Source organism: Dromaius novaehollandiae, chromosome 13, assembly GCF_036370855.1.
Source record: "Dromaius novaehollandiae isolate bDroNov1 chromosome 13, bDroNov1.hap1, whole genome shotgun sequence".
Classification (NCBI taxonomy): domain Eukaryota; kingdom Metazoa; phylum Chordata; class Aves; order Casuariiformes; family Dromaiidae; genus Dromaius; species Dromaius novaehollandiae.
The window spans coordinates 1,301,534-1,326,240 of record NC_088110.1 but is presented as its reverse complement, the minus strand read 5'-3'; the positions used below and the strand labels follow the sequence as shown (position 1 = coordinate 1,326,240).

General features: G+C 60.1%; 2 protein-coding genes across 4 annotated transcripts; one reads left to right on the top strand and one right to left on the bottom strand.

Annotated features, from left to right (window-relative positions):
* Nucleotides 1-398: 398 nt before the first annotated feature.
* Nucleotides 399-20,854, top strand: LOC112985444 (RNA-binding Raly-like protein). Of its 3 annotated transcripts, none has more exons than XM_064519327.1 (7): nt 399-560; nt 8,486-8,564; nt 15,314-15,364; nt 15,778-15,926; nt 16,394-16,507; nt 16,885-17,066; nt 19,090-20,854. In XM_064519327.1, the coding sequence occupies exons 1-7, from the start codon at nt 524-526 to the stop codon at nt 19,126-19,128; spliced, it is 651 nt and encodes a 216-aa protein (XP_064375397.1). In that variant the 5' UTR covers nt 399-523; the 3' UTR covers nt 19,129-20,854. The 3 variants fall into 3 exon arrangements, with proteins under 3 accessions (XP_064375397.1, XP_064375398.1, XP_064375399.1); XM_064519328.1 differs by having other exon boundaries at nt 400-560; nt 16,900-17,066; XM_064519329.1 differs by lacking the exon at nt 399-560 and adding an exon at nt 567-731.
* A 2,085-nt stretch (nt 20,855-22,939) lies between these two features.
* EXOSC6 (exosome component 6) lies at nt 22,940-24,690 on the bottom strand. The gene has a single exon (XM_064519325.1). The coding sequence runs from the start codon at nt 24,603-24,605 to the stop codon at nt 23,784-23,786; it is 822 nt and encodes a 273-aa protein (XP_064375395.1). The 5' UTR covers nt 24,606-24,690; the 3' UTR covers nt 22,940-23,783.
* Between the last annotated feature and the right edge of the window lie 17 nt (nt 24,691-24,707).

The window sequence follows — 24,707 nt, the reverse complement described above, 5'->3', positions numbered from 1 at the left end:
GGGCTCCCCGACGAACAGTCTCTCCCCACACCGACCTCGGGGGACACCGTTCCCCCTGCCGAGAGCCCTTCGGCCCCGCTCTTCCCTACCCGCGCCCCGCACAGGGTAGCGGCAGGAGCGGGGCCACCCCTCCCCCCCCCGCCTCGCTTGATGCCAGCCGGGGGCGGCCACCACACCGCGCCCTCTCCGTGCGTCCTGGGCCCGGCGGCGGGGCCGACCCCCCCGCCCCCAACGGTCAGCGCGAGGGGCGGGGGCGCGCGGGCGGGGGAGGGGGAAGGAGAGGGGCGGGCGCGCTCCCTGCCGGCCGCCCGCCCGCGCGCGCCCCCTGCCGCCCGGCGCCGGCGCGCGGCGAGGGGCGGGGGTCGGCGACTCCCCCCGCGGCGCGCGGCGATGGTGCCGGCCGCGCCCCCTCCGCCCGCCAGTGGTACGGCCCGGTGGCGGCGCGCTCAGCCTGGAGCCGTGGGGCCGCCGCGGTGCCGGCGGGGCCGCCCGGGCGCGGGGCTGCGCGGGGGCCCGCGGGGGCATGACTCTCTTCGGCAGCGAGGACGCGTGCTGGAGATGTGAGTACCGCCCCGGCCGGCCTGTGTCCGCCCCGGGCCGGGGCTGCCCGCGCCCCGCTCGGCCCCGGCCCTGACACCGGCCCCGGTCCGCCAGCCGCCGCCCGCTTTGCTGCCCCGGGGGCAGGTGCCCCCCCTGGGGACGGGTGCCCCCCCGGCCCGGGACCCCCTCAGGTAGGTGCCCCCCCCCCGGGGACCGGGATGCCCTCCCCGGGACAGGGATGCCCTCCCTGCAGGTGACCGTGCTGGTGCAGGTGTGCCCCCCCCCCCCCCCCCCCCCGGTAAAGGTGTGCTCCCTGGTGCTGGTGCCCCCCCCTTCCCTGGACAGGGCCGCCCTCCTGCTACCGTGATGCCTTCCTCAGTGCCGGTCCCCTCCCACTACTGGGATGCCCCCCCAGTACATGTCCTCTCCCCACCCCCGGACGAGGATGCCCTCCCCAGGGCAGGGATACCTTCTCCATGCCAATACGATCCCCCCACACTTCCCCGGACAGGGCTGCCCTCCTGCTACCAGGATGCCCTCCCCAGTGCAAGTGCCCCCCAGGACAGGGCTGCCCTCCTGCTACCAGGATGCCCTCCCCAGTGCAAGTGCCCCCCAGGACAGGGCTGCCCTCCTGCTACCAGGATGCCCTCCCCAGTGCAAGTGCCCCCCAGGACAGGGCTGCCCTCCTGCTACCAGGATGCCCTCCCCAGTGCAAGTGCCCCCCAGGACAGGGCTGCCCTCCTGCTACCAGGATGCCCTCCCCAGTGCAAGTGCCCCCCAGGACAGGGCTGCCCTCCTGCTACCAGGATGCCCTCCCCAGTGCAAGTGCCCCCCAGGACAGGGATGCCCTCCTGCTTCCAGGATGCCCTCCCCAGTGCAAGTGCCCCCCAGGACAGGGATGCCCTCCTGCTTCCAGGATGCCCTCCCCAGTGCAAGTGCCCCCCAGGACAGGGATGCCCTCCTGGGGCTGGTATGTCCCCCCAGTACCAGTTCCCCCCACCCCCCAGTTCTGGGATGCCCCACCTGCCAGGACAGGGGTGCCCTCCCAGTAGTGGGATGCCCCACCTGGGACAGGTGCCCTGTAAACCACCCCCCCCCACACACACACTGTATGGGGAAGGGAGGCCTGGTGCATTGCTGGTGGCCCTGGTGCCCCTGCCCTAGCAGGGCCGTCCCCCTGCTCTGCCAGGGCCGGGCGGGTGCAGGTGGCCTGCAGCAGGACGCCTGGCTGGGCTCACCGTCATGCCGTCACGGAGCCATCGTGCCAGTGCTGTGCTGGGCACCCGCCTGCCAGCTCGCACCGCACCACGCGCGTGCGGCTCCGTGTGAGGCTGCACGAGCCGCTGTCAGGACCGGGGGGCAGGCTGCGAGGGGCTGCCCCGGAGAGGGGATGGTAGGGAAGCTGGGGGGGCTTGGAGGCCTGCTGGCAATGCTGTATGCGGTGGGCCATGCTCGTGGTCTTGCCTTAGAAGAAGGCTGGGCCCACCAAATGGGAAGGCTTCTAGGCCTGGGCAGTCCTGGCTGCTGGCTTTGGGAGACTGGAAAGCACGAGCTCTTTGCAAGCCATGCCTCCAGCATATGGACCCTGAGGTCCTGGCAGAAGCAGGCAGTGGCGTAGCTGAGGAAATCTGAAGGTGGTACATGTGGCAAGGAGATGAAGGGCTTTCAGGGCAAAGCTCAGCTCAGAGCTCCCTGCCCCACTTGTGCCCTCCCCAGCCCTGGCGGGCTGGCATCACGGGCACCACATGGCATCTCTGCCTTGGAGGGGTGGCCCAACGCAGGCTTCAGCCTGGGCTGAAGTCCTCTTCCCGCTAGCAGTAAGCTGTGGCCTTGCTACTGCTTGCACAGCTGATTTGGCAAACCCATTGGAACATGCTGGCCTGGGCACGAATGGGCCTGGAAGAGGGAGCTAGACAAATGCATGCTAAGAACAAGCAGGCAAGAGCAGTGCATTGGTGGAGCAAGTCTTGGGGGCAGCATACCTCTGCATCGCCGGAAGGCCTATGTCTACCTAGGGTTGTTTACTTCAAAGGTCTGCTCCAGCCTGGGCACACGTTGTGGGTGGGGTGCTGGAGTCGCTGGCCTGGGTGCTCTGGTCCCCACTGGGATGCTCTTGTCCCTGTTGTGCAGGTGGAGAAATGGTTGCTGTGATGGTCTGGCTTGATGAGCTAGTCAGGGGAATGTGAAAGGTGCACTCTGGTGCTGGCTGATGGACTATGCTGTCTGTCGGGGATGCTGGCTGTCCAGCATGGGACATGGGATAGCTTGTGTGAATCAGCTTTACCTGGCAATCATGCTTGCTGCCAGAGCTACAGGGTAAATAGAGCACCTTCCTCGTATCACTGCAGAGATCAGACCCAGCCTGCAAAGTTCATCAGACAAGGTAACAGCCTGGAAAGCAAATAAGTGCCTTTTTCATTCTACTTAGACCTTGCTCAAAATCCCTTCTCTGCAGAGATCAAGGGACCTGGCTCAGGCAGATGCTACGTGGTAACCATGAGCAGGACTTCAGGGCACTTGTGGCTCCAGGTCTGATCCCAAGCAGCACTGCCCCTTCAGGTTGCTGTGTCTCTGGGGTCTTCTTTAGGCATGTCCTCAGGGACACCCAGGACTCTCCCAGGCGTGTTAGGAGGCCAAGGTGAGGTGCTCAGGGAGGCCACACAGGCTGGGACACCCGGGGAGTGTGGCATCAAACACGCAGCTCAGCCCTCTGCCGCTTGTGGAGGAATGTGCTGCCCTTTGTCTTGTCCTCTGGGAGAGGCCCACGGGGCAAAGTCTGTCATCAGCGGTGACCTTGGTATGCCCTTTGGTTATGATATGTCGCCTCTGTTGCACCCGGCTGCTGGTATAAGAGGGTGCTAGCATTGCAATGACAGCAGTGGTCCCATGCAGCCTGAAAATCAGGACTCTAAGAGGCCGTGGAGCTGTGAACACCAGGTAGATCCTATCTGTAAAGCCATGTCTAAAACCCAGATCCTCCACGGTCTTGTCTGCTGGAGGGTGTTGCACGTCCCAGACCTCACCGTGGCATGTGTTTGTGGCAGTGTTGTTCTCTGTGTGCCCTACCTCCCCAGCCCTACAGGCAGCATGGCCACTGGGGAGATGGTCTCCTGCTCCCTGCTTTGCCCGTCGCGCCTGGATGAAGAGGTGATAACAGCCTTGCCTGGGCACAGGGGAGAATGGGGGCACCGCAAGTGCTGCCGGGAGGTCTGTAAGTAGCAGCGTGGTGCACAGCTTTTCCGCTTTGGTATGCAAACAGGTTGTGCTTGACGCTTCCACTTTGTATCCAGCTCATGCAGCAACTGTGGCTGTGCTAGTGCATCCTGGACACTGGGGCGTTTGTTGCAGCGCTCCTCTCCAGCACCTCGCGCAGCTGGGGGCAAGGCTGTGCCTTGTACTAGGAGAGAAACGAGCAGGCCACGTGGAGCTGCAGGGTTCATGGCTTCCAGCCAGCCTGGAAAGCAATCAGTGGAGGCTATGGTCGGTCAGTCAGATGTCAGCTACCACATCCTCCCTGCAGCAGGCATGTTTCACCCTGTGTCAGAGTTGGGATGACCGCCATGACCGTGAGATAAGGTGTCTTTCTACTCTATGGCTTGTTGCTTAGTAGGGCAAAGCTCCAGTCCTGGCATGGGTTTCTACAGACTGACTCCTCTGAGCAGCTCTGGGTTGTGCTCTCTCATGTGCCACAGAAACACAAGAGAGACATAGCCATCACTGGCATCTGGCGTCTGCAGGAGTAGTGCCCCAGCTGTCCAAGTGCTGTGCCTCAACGGGTGTTGTTTGGCCCTGGTTTGCTGAGCGAGGCTGGCTAAACTCTAGGCTTGTTTCTCTCTTCTACAGGCAAATTGGGGAAAACTAGTGGATTGGTAAGAAATGAGCAGGACCCAGGTCCCTTTTGTAGTGGGGAGGATGCCCAGCTGCAAGGGCAGAGCTGCTGCTCCTGCCTGTGCACAGGGGCACAGAGTGCCTGAGTAGATGCTCCCGTCCCCGTCCGTGATTTCTGCCAGACCTGGCCGGGATGGCTGTCTCGGTGGGGTTGTGCTGGGCCAGTGCTCAGCCCTTGCAGCCATGTGCCTGTGTAGAAGGGTTCATACTAATCCTTCCCACTGCATCACTCCTCTGCCCACAGTAAAGCCAGCAAGGGGTCAGGACAGACAAGGCTCGGGCCAAGCATGGCGTGAGCTCCAAGGTCTGATTGAGAAGGACTTCCAGGGATGGGCATCAAGATGGCAGAGCCAGCCATGTCTGGTGTGGTCCCACACGCCTGGGAAGGCCTGGACCTCTCTGATGAGCTGTGCCAAGAGCAGCTGATACATTTTGGTATCAAAGGACTTGAGAAGCTTCAGCTCTGTGTTGCCAGGTGCGGTGATGTCTGCAGTGTCACCTGTGGGAATGGCATTTCTCAGAGGACCTGGCTTTCTTTGCTGTAACCAGGCAGCTGAGCTGTGCCTGGAGGTGATACTGGGGAAGAGAAGGAACTGAGCCCCTCAGGCTTGACTTGAGGTTGCATGGTCCCTTTTCCCTGTTCCTCAAGGCAGCGTGTGAGAGAGATGGGGTGAGGTCAGGTGTGGTAATAGAGGGAAAAGGCTTTCCTTGAGTCCAAGAAAGGCACAGAGGCAGATTAGCAAAGGTATTCTCAACCCCCCCACTACTGGGCTGCAGCCCAGGGTCCCCTGTTAATTCCTATCTCCCACTCCCGCTTGAGCTCGTCACGGTTATGATGCTTAAGGGGGAGTGTGCAAGAGAGAGAACTTAATGTTTCTACCACCAGCTCCCATCCCAAGGGTCAGAGAGGTTTTGGAGATCAGCCAGCGCTGCACTCCAGGATGCTTTCTTTCCCACCCCCCTCACCTCATCCTAAAAGACTTGAGCACTATCTGTCATGATGTGGGAAAGTGAATGTAGCTCTAATCCTCCAGAAAAGGAAGCAAAACTGATTCTGGTAATTACTTACTGCCTCATGAGTGCAACTCCAACCTGAATAAAGCCACTGGGAAGAAAGCAGTGAGCATTTGCAGGGTAAATGTGCCATGAGTAATGTGGAAAACAGTTTTAATGAGAAAGGCTCTGTCAGGAGAATTTACATTGTTTTGGGGGGAAAATTACAAAATTAAATATATCTAGATGTTAGTAAACAGTTGCAGCAATGGCTCTCAAACTTGTCCTCTTAAAATAGATTCAATTGACATTATGTGTCCTGATAACTGTCTGTGAAATCTTAAACAAAGGGTAAAGAAGAAGCCTCTGGAGCTGGGAGTGGAGCACTGGAGTTTGAGGGAGAGGCATCCGGAGAGGATGAGCATTGTGTGAGCGAGGTGCAGAGTCTGTATAATTCGGTGTAGTTCATGTGGAATCTGCCAGGAATTAGTAGATGGTGTTAAACAGAGTGGAATTGCCTATGAAAGGGAGGAGGGAAACATACGGCTGGAATTGCAGGGCAGAGGAATCCCAAAGAGCTGGCAAGCTGGGAAAGGTGGGCAGAGGGTTCAATGCGCTTCATCTTTTAAAAGCACCTGCTGATTTGTGGGCACTGCCATTCAGATGCAGATTGTCGAAGAGCAAGTGAAACCATTACTGATGAAGGCCATCACAGAGGAGATCTCCAGGGGATGGGGCAGCCAAGAAGTGGAATTGCTGGCGAGGTGCATGTCTGGAGGCATCTCAGCCCTGGCACGGGAGTGAAGGGCCCTGCATTGCCCCTGCCAAATCCCTCCGAGGTGATACAGTCATTTTGGACATGTCTGGGCTGTGTTGCACATGGCAAACTGGAGGGACCTTGAGAGAGATCGTGTGGTGAGGAGAGGGGCTGGGCTCTGCAGGTCAGTATAGAGCATGGGATTGAAGGGCAGAGACCAGAAATGAGGATGGGCAGGATCAGTTTGGATGATGAAGAGAAGGGGTGCTGAGCAGGGATGGTGCAGGGGAAGGAAGGTTCCCAGCGATGGAGAAGGCTGCGGCAGAAGTCTTAGGGAAGCGGCAGGAGGAATGTGTTTCATGGAGATATGTCAAATCAGAGCCCAGGTCCACTTACCACCTGTCTAGCAACCTGAAAGGGACATGAAAACTGCAGCTTCTCCCACTTTTGCCCCTTCCCTGGTGCCTGTGTTATTTTCTGGGTTTCCGTGGCCTAGAGGAGACTGCCCAGCCCCTGACCACACAGCAGCTGATGCTCCGGGCAGGGCTGCGGCAGAGGGAACATGTAGTTTCCCAGGCTGGTTAACCCCCGCACATAGGGCAACGCTCTCAACCTTCCCATCCGTGCAGCTACACGTGCAAGCAGCTAGGTCCTGGGAGGCAAAGAGAGCTTCCCACGGGCACAGGGCATTTGCAGCACGCTGATGGCCAGGAGCAGCCCGTGCAGTGAGCCAGCTTGCTGAGCTGCGGGTTTCAGCAGAGGCTTCAGGTCAGATGTGCTCTTGCAGCTGTGTGAAACTCCTGCTTTTGCCTTGGTCTTGGGGGGAAGAAACTCCTGCCTGCCTGGTCAAAAGCCTTTCCCTGTGAGCCCCGTGCTCGGCAATGTGGCGATGCTAAGATGTCGGGACACCCTTCTGTGAGTACTTACAGATAGGGGTAGAGCCAGGAGCTTTAGAAGGGGTTAAAGGCATACTCTCAAAGCCATGAGGCCTAATACCAAACATCTCTGTGAGCCAAGATGGTGCCAGGTGGATAATTCCCCATTTCCTGACAGGGTGGGCTGTGGGTTTCTTCTGTGCCGGTGTCCCTGTCAGCTGTGTTGTGGCACAACAAGGCTCCTTCAGTGGTCGATTGCTGTTAGATGTGCATTGCTCCTTCTTCCAGATAGCTCACCCGGGGCCTGTGCCCACCGTGACCCTCGCTACAGCAGCATGTCTGCAAGCCTGCAGCTGAGGGGCTTGGTGGAGGCAACGTTGCAGCCGATTCCTGGCTGTGCCGTCTGCCTGGGAGGTGCTGGGGCCGGGGGGAGAGCCTGGGTGGCACATGCCCTCGGGAGCTTGCAGCGTGGTGGCAATGGCAGTTCAGCTGTGACAAAAGCAGCCACCATCCAGGGGCAGCTCAGGAGCTCTTTGTGAAGAGGCAGGCTTGCAAACATCTCTTCAGCAACCTGCGATGCTTCCGGAGTGCAAAGTGAGGAGGATGCTGAGTTTCTCTCCTGCCTCCACCCCACCAGCACCCATCCGCAGTGGGCAGAGTTCGCTTGCGTCTAGCCTGGTACAGAGCTCTCACAAAAATGTACAAACTGGGTGTTTGAAGTGCTAATGAAAGAGGATTCATCACAGCTGTGAGAGGTGGCTCTGGTGATTAATTACCTTCATCATCAAAAGTGCTTTTTGTGTCCCTAATCTGAATATGCCTGGCCTTGGCCTCAGCTGTGCTTGGGCTGGTGGGGTTAGCAGGGCTGCTGCAGAGGACAGTCAAAGCAAGTTTGTATGCTGAGGCAGTACTGGGTCTGCCAGAGCTGTTACTGTCCTTTTCTGAAAGCCCACTTTAGTCTAGGGAAAGCTGAAAGTTGCAATGCAGATGTTTAAACCTTCAGTCTGATGCTTAACAGCCAGACCCAGCACAGGAAATGGAGGCCCGGTGAGTTGAAGTGCCTTGGTGTGCTCACCACAGTCCTGGGCAGTCGCTCCTGACTGTCCAGGTCTCCTCTGCTCCGGGGTAGTGCTCTGCCTTCTGGGAAGCACTGTCTCCCTGTTTGTAAAGCGTTTTCGGTATGCCTGCTGCACAAAGGCTGGTGACCGTGGGTGTTCCACGTTCGCTGTTGCCTTGGGCTCCTACTGCTGATGCTTTCGAGTTGGATAGCGTTAGAGAGGGAGCCTCCAGCAGTAAAAGGAGAGTGCCTGAGGGCCCCCAGTGCCCTTGTGTGCCTCTGGGAAGCTGGTGCTTGACCCCCCTCTGTGTGCGGTAGCTTGTTGGCATTCCCTTTTCTTTTCACCGCTTATTCCCCTGCTCTCTCTTCCCTCAGATTTGGACATGGCCAGAGAACCCAAGCCAAGCCGGGCCAGGCTGGGCCAGAAGAGGCAGCACAGCAGCACCCTGTACCAGTGAGTGCCGTGATGTGGGATGGGGGGGCTGTGTCAGGAGGCCTTTCCTGGGCTGGGGGCTGTCACAAGTGGTGCTGAGCACATTGTGGGTGGCTTGAAGGTGTTGTACTCCTCTTCCTTCCCCTGCTCTTCACCTCTTGCCTCTCAGACTCAGGCTGCCCATCCCTGAGCAGTCATCTGGGTCTGTGGGATGTCTCTGCCCCATCCCTGTGGGATTCTTGGGACATCTCGTGTCCCCACCATGGCAGTGGAGAGGCAGCGGCTGGAGTCCTTGCTGATTTTCAAGCCCATGGCCACATTGCCAGGACTCTCAATGTGGCAGAAGGCCCATCGCTTCATAGCTCGGATGTTTTGTCAGCTGTGTACAAAATATCACTGTAACCCTTTACCTCCTGCAGTGCTGTGTGTGGCCCAGTTGTTTGTTACTGGTGGGATGTACTAAGGTGGGGAACGTATCTCCCTTCCCATCTAAAGGTATATGGAAGGTCTCTTCATCCCTGGATGAAGAGAAAATCCCTGAGAGCTCCACACCTGTTATAAATGTAGACTTGTGTTTGCAGTCCTGGCCTTCAAATGACATTGCAGGCATGTTTGTCCCCTGAGGAAACAGCCCAGGGGTACAGCAGAGACACTGGGATGGTGGCCAGTAGGTCCAGAAAAGCAGATCCCATCTCTCTGCACTTTCAGCTCCCTGGCTCTGCAGGGACCCAGCTGCAGTTGCTTTGCAGGTCTTGCTGGCACCGAACAGTTGCCAAGCAGTCCCAAGGCAAGTGGCAGTCCTGAGACCATCTCAGATGAGAACTTTCCTCCTTCCTGATCATGAGCCTTTGGGGCTGCAATGAACCTCCCACACTGAGCTGAGGGTATCCCGGGAGCCATCTGTCAGCAGGCTGAAAATGAACTGAAGGAAGCAGTGCGTAGCCAGCCTGGGGAGCACAAGGACACAGGGTGTTGCGGCAGCTGGAAGCCTAACCAGAATTGGAAGGAGACTGGAGTCCTTCCTGGAGGACAAGTGCTGTGGCGGCTTTGTTGTCTTTGGCATGGGAGTACTTTCTGCATGGGCCGAAGCTGGGGCAGGCTCCCTCTGGCACGGCGCTCCCTGCACTGCCCGTTGGCGGGAGGATGCAGAGCCTGGGCCATGCTGGCGTGGCCGTGCTTAGCTCTTGGCTCACAAATGCTGGGCTTGGGAAACTGGCTATGTTCCCAAGGGCTCTCCTTCCCCTTGGCTGCGGTGGAGGCCGGCTGGCAGTCTGACCATCCCTGGCTGGGCAGCTCGTGGGGGACGCAGGCCTGCAGGCCCCTCGGGGCGGGCGCAGGGTGGGCAGTGGGTGGGAAGCAGGCCCTGCTTCATCTGGGAGCAGCACAGGCCAACAGGGCTGCCTGCGAGGAGCCCGGCAGGGCTGGCTGGACCCCGGCCTGCAGGGAGCCTTGTCCCTGCTTGGTGCTGTGCCAGCGAGCAGTGCGTGCGAGGGAGGGGGCCGGAGCCGGCACCAGGCTCCATTTTGTTGGAGAGCTTTTGCGAACACCCTGATTGAACTAATTGCTCCAACCGTTGCCATGGGGACAGCGCTGTGCCGGAGTGGAGAGCCGAGGCCACAAGAGAGCTGCGGGACTGTGGACCCTCCTCCGTGTGCAGGGGTGCAGCGTTGCAGAGGACCGCTGGCCCTGTCGCGCTGCTGGAGTGTGGCAGCTGCTGCTTTCGCTGTTCGCACGAGTCGTTCTGAAGAGCAAGGAGTCGAGCCAAGAAGGTCCTCGCTCTGTCCCTGGCCTGGAGCTGGGCCTGCAAAACACCTCCCCGAGCCATCTGTGCAGCCTCCAGCCCACATCTGTGCCTCTTGCAGCATGCGTTTCCCTCGCATCCCCCTGCACAGGAACTGCTTCGCCCATGGAGGAGGCATCCTGTCTGCCCTCTCATTTTGGGGAAAGTCCCATGCCATTGCAGGGCATGGAGGAACCTGGGGAGGGGGTCAGTGCCAGGAGAGGCCCCAAAGCATAGTGCAGTGCTTGCTGTGTATCCCTGGTTTGGGCCAGGGATCTGCCACAAGCCTGTCCATGTGCTGCTGCTGCCTGGTGTTTCTTTGCCCCATGCGGGTTGGTGGCATCTCCGCCTTTCTGCAGGTTTTCCTTTGCCTTTTGGGCTCAGGACCTTTTTGGTCGTGCAGCCCTGAGGCCCCGGGAGCCATTTCTCATCCTCTCTTTGTGCCGGAGCAAATTGCAGCCAACACTTCTAGGCTTCAAAATGGTGAGTTTAGGAAGAGGGAGGGAGGGACAAAACAAGGCTGTATTGGCCAGGAATCAAACTTGGGCCTCCCACGTGGCAGGTGAGAATCCTCCCACTGCACCACCAGTGCTCCTGGGGCACCTGCTGCCCTCGTGCCCCATGGTCCCCATGTTTTCCCTCCACGGTGATGCTCAGTGCTGCTGAGGTGGTGGCTGAGCATTAGGGTGGGCTGAGCCTGGGATGCAGAGGCCTGGGCCAGGTGGGGGAGGCTGGGCCATCCTCAAGCAGCCTCCTCTCTTCTCTCTCCCCAATTCTGCTTGTCTCCCATGGCCCCAGCCCTGGGGAGCAGCAACTGGAAGAGCTGGAGGCTGTGGGAGGAAAGGCAGAAGCTGTCCCATGCGCAGGGGACGCAGTGGTGGGATTACAAAGAGCTTTATGGTCTGGAGAGCTCATTGAATCCTGCAAGACTGACATATTGGGAGGTGTCAGGACTTTTTTTTTTTTTTTTTTTTTTAAGTGTAATAAAATGATTTGGCTTCTGGGGTTTCACTGGGCAGAACAACCAGGCGGCAGCAGGACGGTTTCTTTATGAGCTCGGATCTTGCCACAGATTTGTTAGTGCTTTCTTCCTTTCTCCTCCAGCTGTTAGCTCTCTGGTGGGGAGATGCTGGTGCTGGCCTGTTGGTGTCACAGCCCCGTTCTGAGGACACGACTGGCCGGCTCTTACTGCAGAGTGTCAGTGGCACATGGTGAGCGTGAGGTTTGCCTAGCAGGCTCTCTGACCAAGCACTGCTGACTTTCCGGCAGCACATCCCATGTAGAAATAATGTACGTGCATCCCAGCTCTGAGGGTATGTATATACAGTATAGTACGTGTGCTGTGCCCTGACGAGGCAGAGCGGCTCTGTTCTGGACTGAGCATCACACTGAGCGCACGTTCATGCTCTTGCTAGACTGATGGATGTTTGCTTCGTTCAGCTGCCAGGGCTACAGAAATGAAGGCTTGCTGGAGATGTTTCCGGGGGGAAAAGAGACCTTCTGGGAAAGAAGGGATGTATATCAGCTAAGCCTGTATCCTGGCGGGGGGGCGGGGGGGGGGGAGGGGGGTTGCAGCCAGCAGCCCTCTCCCACTCCATCCCCATGTCCCCGGCTAGTGTGATGGCCTGCTTTGCAGCCTTGTGTCCTGGAGCGGGGGGAGCCTGGGGTCTGTGCTGCAGGCACACTGCACAGCAGCTGCTGGGCCTTCCTGGGCACCTGCCTTGGGAGCCCTGCCCGAGGGCCAGGCGTCCCCTTTCGCGTGACCCCAGCAACCCCATCGTGGGGCTGGCCGCAGCAGGCAGCTGCTTGCAGGAAGGCTGTTCGGCAGCGCTGCTGTTGTGGGAGGCTTTTCCTTTTGGGAAGAGCACTGGAGTGCACTTGCACTGGGGCATGCAGAGGTGAAAACCTTTCCTCTGCTGGGTCCACACCCCTCTCCAGTTGTCTGTTTCCTGTTGTCTTTTTTCCTAGCCCAGGGCCCAGGACAGTTTGTTGTCTTCTTCCCTGGGTGATGGGCTCTGCCCTTTGCTGGAGGTGGGGATCTGAAGGACTCACTGTCCCTGTAACAGTGAGATGGGAGCAGCAGATCACATTGGTGGAAACTTGGAAGACAGTGAGGCTGAAACAAAAGCTCTCAAAATAACTCCAGGTGCAAACAATAGGAGCAGGCCGTTCCTGGCACCCGCTCGCCCCGGGGCTGCCAGCCCTGCCAGCTGTGCCTTAAAAGGAGGGCTGGCGCTAGCGCTGGCTGTGCCCCATGTGGATCATTCTTGAACCCCTCAAAAATGGCATGGCCTCCAGAGCCAGCTTTGTCCCCAGAGCCAACTTGGAGGGGGCTGCAGGACGGATGCAGGTTGGGCTCCCAGCCCTGCCGTCTGGGGAACAGACTGTCCTTGGTTGCAGAGCACCTGGCCGGAGCCGGGGCTGTGCCCAGATGCCAGGAAGCCATGGGGCTGGCCCTTTGGGCTGGGGTGGCCGGGGAACAGCACGAGGTGAAGGATGGAGAGCAATCACTGCTCGGTCTCTTCCTCTTGGGAAGTACCGTTCACCCCTACCTGGGCGGGGTGACAGGACGGGTGTTTGGATGCAGAGCTGTGCTTTACCGTGGGGGGCTGGCAGAGCTCAGCTGAAGTCTCCCTTCCCCAAGGCAGACTAAGGAGCCTGGGCGGGTGGGCTGCTCTTGGCCTGCATGAAGATGGGGTAGAGCATGGGAGTGGCTGCTCGAAGACTGCTTGGGACAGGAGGCAGGACGGGGTGAGGGGCAGAGCTGGCTTGGCGATGCTGAAGAGAAGCACTGGCGGTCTGGCCTAGGGGACGAAGTCAAGCAGCAAGAACCCTGTAGTCACCACTGGGGATGGGAACAGGGGCAGTCTGCCCTTTGCTTGGTCCTGGGATGTGAGGCTTTGCAGGGCCCTCAGCATGCTGGCCAGGTGTCCTGATCTCTCTTGTTTATTTTAGACTCTTTGCTCCCCGCTTCCAGGAATCCCGGCTGGCCGGGCTGCATGCCTGCAGCACAGGCACAGAAATAGCACCCACAGCCAGGGGCACGCGGATGCCCCACACGATCTCCGGCTCCTGGGGGCTCCCACCAGTGTTAGAGGAGGCAGTCTGGGGAGTGCGGGGTGCAGTTTTCCCCTGCACTGGGGAATCTTATGGAAAGCAGGCTGAAGTAGGGAGCTTGCTGCTGCTCCTGACGGGTAAGGTACCCCTGGGCACTGGGACCTGTCTTTTTCCTTTCCAGCCCAGCCTGTGGCAGAGCCCATAACCTGGCCCTGTAAAAGCAAAGCCAAAGGGAGGGTGACTCCCTGCCCTGCAGGCAGGGCAAAGGCGCTGTGGCAATGCATGACAAACCAGAGGTTACGGAGGTATGCTGTGGCTTTCCAGAATGAGCCCAGAGCTGCTGAATCTAGAGCTGCAAGGCTAGATCTGACCCTGCACCCGGCATGTCTGCTTGGCTGGTGCCTCCTCCAAGGTTGTGGGTGCTCTGCAGCCTTCAGGAGCAGCAGGGCACCTGGAGCCTTTCCAGCTCTGGCTGGGCTCCTTGAATGGCTTTTCCCTCTGGCATCAGGCCAAGCTGCTGGGAGAGGGAAGGTGAGATACCATCATACATGGCCTTCCTGCATGGGAGCATGAGGATGGGGCTCCCAGCCTGCTCCCACACCATGCGTGGGATTTAGGGAGCAGGGCAGAACACAACATTGGGCACAATGCCAGGAGTTTATCTGCCTCACAGGAGCCCGAAAGCTCTCGAGGTGCAATCTCAGCCTTTCTCTGAAACCCAAAGGCAGGGCAACAGCCAAGGTGACAGCAGTGCCCAGGGGTGCCCGGGCAGTGTGCCGCTGCGCCTGTCTCCATTGCTCGGGGCTGTGCTGGGGCTGCTGACCAGGGCGCAGTGTGGAAATCGGGTGGATGATCTGCACTGTACTGACCTGAAAAGCAGCTGTTCAGAAAGTCTCCCTCTCAGTGAAGCACCTTCTCTGGCCACTGCTGGTGGGCAGCAGGATGGGACATCCCTGGGCAGAGCTGTCTGCTGGGAGGGGGCCGGCGGTGGGGCAGTGCTGGTGCTCCAAGCATTGCCAGTCACTCCATGCATCACCAGCCCCTCTGCGCCCTGGCTGCCTCATGGCAGGGTTGGGGCTGCCTCCCAGGCTGGGCAAGCGTGGCTATGGCTTCGTGGCACAGGCAGGGAAGCTAAGGTTGCTCTTTAGACCCTCTAGAAGACATTCAGCTCTCCCAGAGACCCCAAGCTCCAGCACTGCTCCCTCCATGGCAGTTGCAGCTGCTTCTGCTGCCTGCAGTGACATCCCCGGCCCTCGGGGACCTTGTCCTCAGCTGCCCTTCCCAGCACCGCAGCTGGAGAAGGCTTCCCGCTCCCAGCAGAGCAGTCATGCTCCAAGCAGAGCTTTGTCTCACCTTGTGTTAGGTTTAATCTAACACTCACCAACTCTGCAAGAGCTGAAATGGCAAAATGAGCTTCAGCATCTTTCTTCCCCCAATCCCCTCCTGGTTCACAGAACATGACTTATTACAAGCATGTTGGCTGCCTGCATTGGAGGTGATTTGCTGACAGATTGCTTCTTAATTTGGAGCTGAGTGAACAGACAGCGTGTGCATGGAGCCAGAGACTGTGAAATTTAACATCAGAGAGCTCTAAATGCGGATTTCCAGATAGCAAGGCCTGCTCCAGCTGATGCTGCACAGGGGGCTCTTTCTACCAGAGGCACCCAAATACCCTGCTTGGCTCTGCGGCAAACCGCTGCCAGCACAGAGCCACCTTCCAGTGCTGTCCTGCAGCCCAGGCAGCCTGCTCGTTACCCTCCGAGATGCCTCCTGCTCCCCAGGCAGAGGAGGAGGTTGTGCAAGGGGGGTGGGTGTCACTGTCCTGCTGTGCCCACGTTGCTCGATGTGGCTGTCCCACAGCAGTGCTGTGCCGTGCCGTGGCACATCAGCGGTCACTGCAGTGTGAGTGACTCTCTCTTCTTGCCTCCTGCAGCAGTAACTGCGATCTGGACTACGATCTCTACAGGGATGACTTCCCGTACCGGTGAGTGTAGCCTCCCAGGCCTGGGATCTGCTGATTGCATGTGGGTTGGCTCATGCTCACTGCTTTGTAGCAGTGGGTGGGGTGTCCAGGCTGGCAGTCCCAGGCATCTGTTCCCCACTTCTGGGAGAAGTTCAGCAGCGCTGCCCTCTTCAAGGAGCGCCTGTACCCCGGCCTCCTGGGGCTGCATACCTTGAGGATGGAGTCACTGGGCAGGGGCATTGGGTTGGCCTGCTCCAGCAAGGGGCAAGGCCAAGACAGGGGCTGTGACTCCCTGTAACGCAGGTGTGCCATTGCCTGGCATAATCCCTCACCCCTCTGCTTTGCCTGGAGGAACAGAGCAAGAGGCGCTAACCTGTCCTGCTGCTGTGCCTCCTGGGCCCTGCTCACACTGCTGTGGTTTTGTGCCCTTGCAGAGTGTATGAGTACCAGAAAATCCCACCTCTCATTAACCGCATCCCTGTCAAGGCCAGACGAACTCATGTTGGGGCAGGAGGCAAAAGTAGTCTAAGCCCCCAGCCTGGGACGAGGAGCAGCACCAGCTCCACGACAGGACGGACAAAGTGTAAGTGTTACATGGCCTGTAAGCCCTTGAGGATGCTGGAAGCGTCTTGGTGATCACAGAGGTTGGGGATTTGTTCATGGCGGCAGGGTTGTGCTGGGGGGAGAACACAGTGACCCAGACTCACAGACTATCCGTTTCCCTGGAAGTCGGTAGGCCACAGAGGCCTGGGCTATGTTTCCTGGTGCGTGACAGCAGTGCCCGTGCCTGAGCGAACTGCACACTGCTAACCTTGCTGCTGTGAGTCCCCTGCTCCAGCAGAGAAACGGCCCATCCTGGGCTGGCTGCCTTTCTGGGGGCTGTCCCCTGAACCCATTGCCATTGCCCAAAGATGCGATTGCCCTGGGAAGGCTGGAGGAGCCTGGTGGGAGGCTGCTCTGAAGCATGGTGCCCTGGGACTGTGGATTCCCCTGCCTCTGCCTTTTCCCTGGCTGAGACCCTAACGGCTCCTCTGCCCATGCTGCCTGCAGTGCGGGCCGAAGAGCTGCACTCGATCAAAGGGGAGCTGAGTCAGATCAAGGCACAGGTGGACAGTCTGCTGGAGAGCCTGGACCGCATGGACCAGCGGAGAGACCGTCTCTCAGGTGAGAGGTTGTTATACCTGATTACGATGGGGAGAATCCCAGCTGGCTCCAACATGTATGTGTCTGTACAGAGCTCATGCAGGGCCAGCCTGCAGCTACAAGCAAGCCTGGATGCCGAAGTGTGTGAGCCCAGCCCCAAGCAGGAGCTGCCAGGCAGTGTGAGGTTGAGGTGTGGGCACCATCCCTGCATGCAAGGGAGTGACCTTGGCCTCCAGAGCCTGCTGGAAAATTCCCTGGGCCTCACCCCTTCCCAGGGAAGGGATGGGTTAGGTTAGGGATGGCAAGGCTGACCACAGACTTTTGGCATGATGGGGCTTTCCCCCCTGCCTTGTGAGGATAGGACTAATGTTCTGCTCAGGCACCCCAAGTTTTTGCAGTCTCTGTCCCTGCAGGGTCCAAGGAGAGCGAGAAGAAAAGGGCCGAAGTGGGTGCAGAGCCGCCATCCCCAGCAGGAGAGGGGCCACGGGAGCCCCAGGGGAAGGAGGCGTCAGGAGCTGATGGGCACAGTGACCTGCGCAACATCGACAGTGCAGAGGAGAGCACGGACACCGAGGAGACGGTAAGGCCAGGGCCAGCTCCTGCACTGGGACGCAGGGTGCAGTGTGGCCTTAGCTATCTGCTGTACCAAAGCTCATGTCTGCTTGAGCCCAGCTAGCTCTGCCCTGGGGTTTGTGACGGCTTGGTGGGCTTGGAGCTGCATTCAGAGCTGACCTACTGCACAACTCTGCGCTATGGGGTGTAGGAGCAAGTGCCATGTTGTGCTGATGTGCAGCCATAACCAGTGCCTGGATGCTGGAGGAGCCCTGAGAAGGGACTTCTTGGTTGTGGCCCTGCCACTGCCTGTGTGGGCCCTGCTGGAGTATGCCCAGAGTAGAGATGCCCCATCAGGATGGCTGTCCCCTCCCCAAGGCTCTAGGGCACCTGAGCTGGCCAGACAGCATGTCAGGGCTACAGCCGCCTGGGCCTTTGGGAGAGGCCCAAGGAAGGTGGTGATTTCGGCCAGTGCAGTTTATGGGCCTTTACCAGGCCTGCGGCCAACCCTCCCCGTGCTGCCTGCTGCCGGGACCCGTCCTGCTCAGCGCAGGCTGGCCCTTGCCAGTGCACCGGGTCCAGGACACAGCTTTGGCTCCCAGGGGCTGTGCTCTGTGGCACTGGATCAAGCTGTGCCCCCAGGACCTGTGTGTGCGCAGGGTCCCCAGGATACATGGAGACAGAGCTGGCCCCTTTCTGGAGCCCAGAGTCAGCGTGGCCAAGGGGAACTCTTGCCACATGGCAATGGGCCCCGCACACAAAATGGCACTGCGATGGGAGGCTGGTGGCAGCCCACCCCTGCCAGACTCCAAGGTGACCAAGAGAGCCAGGCAGGGGAGATGAGCAGACAGCCCCTGCCCCAGACCTGTGCACCATGCAGCTGACAACTGAGAGTGTCTTACTCCAGCAGCGCAGGGGTTAGCCTAAGGTGCAAAAAGCATCAGAGTGGAAATATCCTTTTTCAAAGCTGTCCACAGCAACAAGCACTGCTGCTGCTTCTCACAGGTGCTTCCCCTGAGTTTCGAGTCAGAGGAAGCCATCTGCCAGGGGGGCTGCACTTTCCCATCTAATCACCCAGCCTTGTGGGGCTGTGGCACCCTGTGATGATGTGCAGTGTTGGCTGCATCTGCTCTGTGTCATTTGGACTCAGCACCTTTAGTTCTTTGTGCCCCAGTGGTGCGGGATCTTGGTGTGACCCACAGGCTGGTGACAGTGGGAGTGGAGATAACCACCTGTAGCTAGTGGACAACTCCCTCTCTCAGTGCCTGCAGAGACACTGCAGCCAGAACGGGGATGGGGAAGCAGGGAGGGGGCTGCCCAGCTCTGTTGGGACACTTCTCTGGTGGCTCCCTGTCGTGAGGAGTGGAAGGGGTGTCCACAGAGAACAGTGGTGGCTTGTGGCCAGCTGTGACGATGAGGCTGGGATGAGTCAGCCCATGCTAAACCCAGCAAATGGAGCCATGGCCTTCACCTAAAAATACCCCCAGCTGTCTGACTCCCTCGTGCCAGCCATGCCTGAGTGGGCAGGCCTGCCCCAACCAACCTGAGGCCAAAATGGGCTCATGAGTCGGGGGGGGGGGGGGTGCCACTGGTCTCTGGGTATGCTGTGGCACAGGCATCCATCTCCCCAGGGTGGGCTGCCGTGGGCAGCTCTCCACTCTGCTCCTGGATGCCAGTGCAGGCAGCTCTGCCCCCACTGCTACCCCGAGGGCTCACAGCAGACGCTGTCCCCTGGCCCTCTCACTGCTGAGCCCCAGCTGGCTGCAGCTGTGCTGCTGGCAGAGCCCAGCCTGCTCGTCAGCTGGGCACAGTGATGCTCTGCAGCTCGTGCGCCCCATGCAACACCGAGCGAACAGCTTGATGCTGCTTTGGCCCTGGGACTGTTAGGGGTGACACCAGGCTCCCTCCCTTGTCTCCAAGGTGCAGCAGGCACACATGCACAGGCCATGGTGCTGCTGGGCACTGTGCTGGGCAGGGTGATGCGTCTGCTCCTGCTGCCAGGGCCAGAGGGCACCTCATGGAAAGGCCATGCTTTATGTTTCTCCTTGCAGATGAAAAATCACACGTCAGACCCCGAGGGGAGTCAGTAGATGGACTGGGATACCGTGGCCTTCCTGGTGGGCCAGCAGTTCCTGTCTTGTGTTCGTATTTCTTTTGAGGCTTCCAGCTAGTGCCACGTGTGATGCGAGGTACCCACTTGCAGCACTCATGCCCAGCACGGGCATCCCCTGCCACTGTTGCCAGCAGCCCCATGTCCCACCCCTGCAAGACTTTGGCCTGCTGTGGTGAGAGAAGCCTTTGTGTTTGCGCTTTTTAATTTTTTTTCCCCTCCTGTTTTTAGACTAGGGATAAATAAATGTGTTGGGAGGGTTAGAGGGTAGAAGCAAAAAGAACCACGTCCCAAAGGAACATCAGTGCTGAGCAGAAATCTAGGCCGCTTTGTGTGCGATGGTCCTCCCCCTTCTCACATCATGCTGCCAAAGGAGCAAGGAGGCCCTGGAGCCTGGTGCAGCACGCTCTGTATCGCAGAGAAAGGACCCAGTACCATTAGCTCTCCCTGTGCCAGGCGCTGCACTGACCCTTCTGTGCACTGCACAGCTCACATGCCAACCTCCTCTGCCCCAAAAGCATGCCCACCAGCCTGCCCTCCCCATAGCCCTTGTCTGCATGCTTTGAGCCCCACAGGGAACTTGCGCCAACTGTGGCACTACGTGGCCTCTCAAAAAGTTCAGCAGGTGCCAGTACAGCAGGCCAAGGTGCTCAGAGCTGCATGGCATCATGTTGTGACAACCGCTGTGCAGCCATCCTTCTGCTGTGCCATCAGAGGCCGTGGGGATGAGTGCCACCCTGAGATGGCTCCAGGGGTCTTCACAGCAAGGGCTGAGCGTTTCAGGACAGGGAGCAGGGTCTGCATGCTGAGCCCAGCCCCAACACTGGCAGACAGGCGCAGAAGGCTGGTGCAAGCTGTAGTTTTCACCCATGTCAGCTGCATCACGTACATCTGGCCAGAGCTCGCAGCCTGGCTGCGCTCCCTGCACGTGTCCAAGCCAGGCAGCCCTTCCAGAGCAGCAAGGCCGTAGTGTAGGCCAGGTGACCAGCACAGCAGCGCCCTGGCAAGTGGGGCAGCACGACAAGCATAGACATTCTCATATTGCAGCCTGGTGCCATGGGCTTGGCAGAGGGAGAGAGGGGAGGGTGACAAGGATTTTGGGTCTGATGCAGCAGGGACTCGAGAGCTGATCTTAAAACAGGCCAAAGCTGCAGCTCTGTCTCTCCTGGGGGGTGACAGGTTGGAAATACCCCTCATTGCTTAGGGGAGACCCAGCCACCAGGAACTGCACATGGAAGGGGCCTTTGCAGCCTGTCCTGTTTGGCCTGGCAGCTCACCACAGTCAGACGCCACCAGCCCAATGCGGTGTGGTGCAAGCCAAATCACTGCCCGTCACCCACGCTCACAAATGTGTCATCTTTGCTGGTCTGTCTGCCTCACTACACAATAGCGTTTGCAGTCACCGGGACTCCCATGAGCAGCTTTGCCAGCAATAATGGGAGGTGTTGGCTTTGCCATCAGGCACATTTCTGCTGTGTAGACAGTGGCAGGAGAGTGCTTTGGGGCTCACCTTCAGCCAAGGAACTCGTGGTCCCCTCCATTCTCCGTGTTCTGCAGAGTTGTATCTTGTTTCAGTGTCCCTCGTTTCTAGGTCGTCCTTCTCTCGCTGGTAGGAAAGTGTTCTGTATTTCTAATTTGCCCTGGTAAAAGAGTGTATTGTGTTGGAAAGAAAAAAAAATAAAATTTGTATTTCTTTTCTCTGGTTATTTGAGTCTGATGCACTTTTTAGCCATCTTAAATGCAGCTCTATTTTTTTGCACCCGTGAGGGAGCATCTTTGCCAGGCAGCTGCCAGACACAGTCCTAGGTCAGGTCTGCAGGATTTACAGGCTAACTCCTTCGAAAGGTGCTAGCTGCCTCCCCACCATGGCCGTGTAGCAGAACAAGCATTAAAGCCACACGTATGCGAGAGCAGGCCTCTCAGAGCCCTCTATGGATGCATGTGTGCAATGGGGTCTGCTCAGGGAAGGGAAGGTTTCCTGAGCTGGATCCATGTGGTCTCAGGCAGGTGGAGGGTGTGAGAGGTGCCACTGCAGCTCCTGGGTGCATTTGGTTAAAGCTGAGATCTTAACACTTCCTGCAGGTGTGCAGCCAGTGACAGGCATGTGGCAGACTCAGATGGACTGGCCTAGCTGTGCAACTGGTGCTGGGCCTGGCCCAAGCGTGCAGGAGTGTCTGAACGCTGCGCTTTGTGTGGCTTCCACCTGCAGCTCTCCAGTCAAGCCCAGGCCTCCCATGGACCCGCGGGAAGGAAGCACTGACAGCAAGAAGAGCAGCACGGCTGCCCTGCAGCTCAGCATGGGCTCCTGTGGCTTCACAGTTTTAGGAAAAGGAGGATTGAGGCACCCTCCTGGGCTGCAGCTGAGTGCTTTTCAACTGCTTGATTAAAAGTAGCTGCAGCATTTATTGCCCCCAGGACCAAGCATGGTGCCAGGCTACCTTGGGCCGTGGCTGTCCCCTGTAATCCCAGGCTGGTACCAGCCTGGTTTCTCTTAGGCTCTGTCTATGTGACTGCTCTCCATCACCCTCCCCCCCTTAGACAGTACTTGTTATCCCCAGTCCACGAGGCAATTTGCTCGGCTGCAGGATCGTGAGCAGCTGCTTTGTCGGTAGACCAGCATCCACTGCAGTGGTCCCAGCCCCACTCCAATTCACATGCCCAGATCTCACCGTGGCGAAGGTGCGATGCAGGTGCAGGCATGCCAGGCCAGCCCTGCTGATTCCCAATGCCCAAGCACAGCTCGGCTTTTCACCTAAACATGAAGTTTGGGGTTCTCAGTGGAAACGCATCAGTTACCGTCTTTGCCCGGGATATTCCTTAACACTGGGCTGAAGTGAGCCTCGGTTTCCTAAGCCTGGCGCAGCATGGCACAGCTGGCCTGACAGGACCAGTTCCACTCCATCCCAGTAGCAACTCAAGGCTCAGAGCGTGGCAAGTCAGTGCCCATATGTCTCTGCACCTCCCTGCTCCCATCGCTACCTCAAGGTACTCCTTGCATCAGCACCCTGCGTCAGCCCAAGCAGCTGATGGCACAGCGCACAAGAAAAGCTGTTCCTGGGCCAGGCACAGCCCTGCTTGGCCCCAGTGCTGCCCTCTCCTTGCGACCTCCCAGGGTCAGGGCACCTCCTTGGCCCATGGGACAGCTCAGCAGAACACAGCCGGGAGGGAGTCAAATGTGACCCCTGCTCCTTGTTCTCCAAAACCAGCTCAGGGTTTGCTGGGAAAAAGAGGGCCACTTGAGTGAGCTGTGCTCCTGGCAGAGACACAAACCCTCTGCCCCAGAGCCTGGCCCAGGGCACCCAGGCCCTGCTCTCGGGTCTTGCCTGCATCAGGAAGGCACGGCAGGGCCCTCGGTGGAGCACAAGAGCAGCTTTTCTTGCATGGAGGGAACAGTCACTGCCTGTTCAAGGAGAGGGACATTGCTCAGGAGGGCCTGACCACCACAGAGATCAGCACAGAGAGGACTGAGTTAACGCTCTCTTGTGCTGGACACCTGCACCTTTCCCCTTCCGGGCAGGGAAAATCCTTCCCAAATACATCCACAGGCAGACAACACTGGGCTTGCTTGCTGCTGTTGTTGCCACTCCTAACGCAAAGCTGTGCCTAACCAGGAGCCAACGGAGGAAAGGCCGAGTGTGTGGAGGCCCCCCCCCCCCCCCCGTGAGGGGCTGAGCCTGCTGCCTGGCAGCCAGTCGGGCAGGTAGCCATGGGCTAACAGTGCAGGGCACCAGGGCGAATGGCACATCCTTCAACGTCTGTCCGCTGCTGGCAGACCCAAGCAGGTAGAAGACTCACCAGAAAATCCTGATTTATTGTAAAAAACAAACCAACCAACCAAAACATGTCTCCCCACCACCCTGAAGCACTGTCCAGGCAAGTCACTGTAAGGTCCAAGTGATGCACGGGCTGTAGTGGCACACGGTTCCTGCCAGGGGCTGCTGGAGCCCTGTTGCATGGACGGTTGTGATGGGGTGTTGGTAGCGGGCAGGCTGGACGTGGCAGCCTCATCCTCGGCACCGGGACCACCTGCAGGCTCTTGGCTCAGTCCAGGGGTGGCCTGGTGGACTCCAGCGGGCTCCAGCAGGTCGGGGGGTGCTCCTGGGGAAATCCCGTGGTCCAGGCAGCTGATCTCGGCAGTGTCAGCAGTCCCCTGGGGGGCCCAGGCGGGCTCCAGCGGTGCAGGGGGTGGCACAGGCAGACTCTGGCAGCTGAGGTGGTGTGGGGGCCGCTCTGCAGCAGCTCGGGCAACATGTGGGGGCCGCTTTGGGGGGGGCTCAGGCCATGTGGGGGCCACTGAAGGAGTGCAGGGGGCTCGGGTGGTATGAAGGCCATGGGGGTGGGGGGGCCTCTAGCAACACGGATGGGCTGCCCGGGCGCGACCCGGGGTGCTCGGGGGGGTCTCCGGTGACACGAGGGGGTGCTCAGGAAGGCTCTGGGGGTCTCTGGCAGCGCAGGCGGCTGCTCGGGCGGGCTCCAGTGGGCTCAGGCAGGGCGGAGCTGCTCCGGAGAGGTCTCTGGCAGCCCAGGAGACCGCTGAGGCAGGCTCTGGGGGTCTCCGGCGGCGCAGGGGGCCACCCCGGGGGGCTCCAGCAGCAAGGGCCGACTCCGCTGGGCTGGGGGCCCCTTCGGGCGGGCTCAGGCAGTAGAGGGGGCGGCCCGGCGCCGCGCAGCGCGCAGGAGGCTCTGCCGCAGCACCGGGTAGAGGCGGTGGCAGCCGTCGAGGCCGAGGCGCAGCGCCTGGGCCCAGCTGTCGGGGGGGCCGCCCCGCCCGCCGCCCAGCAGCCCCGACACCTGGTTGAGCGAGGGCAGCAGGGCCACGGTGAGGCGGGCGGCAGCGCGGCGCTCCTCGGGCTCGCTGGGCTGCAGCAGCCAGGCGGCGGCGGCGCCGGGCGGCCGGCACAGGGCGCAGCCCACCGCCAGGTCGTACATCTCCACGCCCGCGTCGGCGAGCGCCAGCGCCGCGGCGCTGACGGCGGCGGCCAGGGCGGAGCCGCCGTCCTGCAGCAGCAGCGCGCTGACGGCGAGGCGCGCGCGCGGGTACCGCGCCAGCCGCACCGCCGGCTCCAGCGCCTCGCGCAGCGCCGCCGCCGCCTCGCGCTCCGCCTCGCGCCCCGCCGCCCCCCGCGGCCCCCGCCCGGCGAACGGCGCGCGCCGGAACTCGCACACCAGCCGCCCCCCCGCCGCCGCCGCCCCCCCGCCGCCCGGCTCCGCCGCCGCCTCGCGCGGGCCCCAGGCGGCGCACAGCACCTTGGTGCCGCCGCCCAGCTCCACGTAGGCCGAGCCCTCCGCCTGGCTCAGCAGCCCCGCGCGCGCGAACAGCGGCCGCAGGGCGCACGGGTCCCGCACCTCCTCCTCCTCCTGCTGCTCCTCCGCCGCCGCCCCGGCCCCGGCCGCCGCCCACACCTCCGGCGGCTGCGACTCCTCGGGGCCCCGCAGGCGGCGGTGATCCAGCGGCATCCTCCGGCCGGCCGCAGCAACGAGGCCAGGGCCCAGGCACGGAGGGAGGGACGGGAGCGGGGGAGGAGGAGCCCGACCCGCTCCGCCCCCCAAGCAGAGCCA

What these genes read in the sequence shown, in the direction of transcription:
- LOC112985444 (XM_064519327.1), top strand. Translation starts at nt 524, where the DNA reads ATGACTCTCTTCGGCAGCGAGGACGCGTGCTGGAGAT. An exon ending in CGAGGACGCGTGCTGGAGAT is followed by an intron (nt 561 to 8,485) that starts GTGAGTACCGCC and finishes CTCTTCCCTCAG; the next exon opens with ATTTGGACATGGCCAGAGAA. An exon ending in AGGGATGACTTCCCGTACCG is followed by an intron (nt 15,365 to 15,777) that starts GTGAGTGTAGCC and finishes GTGCCCTTGCAG; the next exon opens with AGTGTATGAGTACCAGAAAA.
- EXOSC6 (XM_064519325.1), bottom strand. Translation starts at nt 24,605, where the DNA reads ATGCCGCTGGATCACCGCCGCCTGCGGGGCCCCGAGGAGTCGCAGCCG.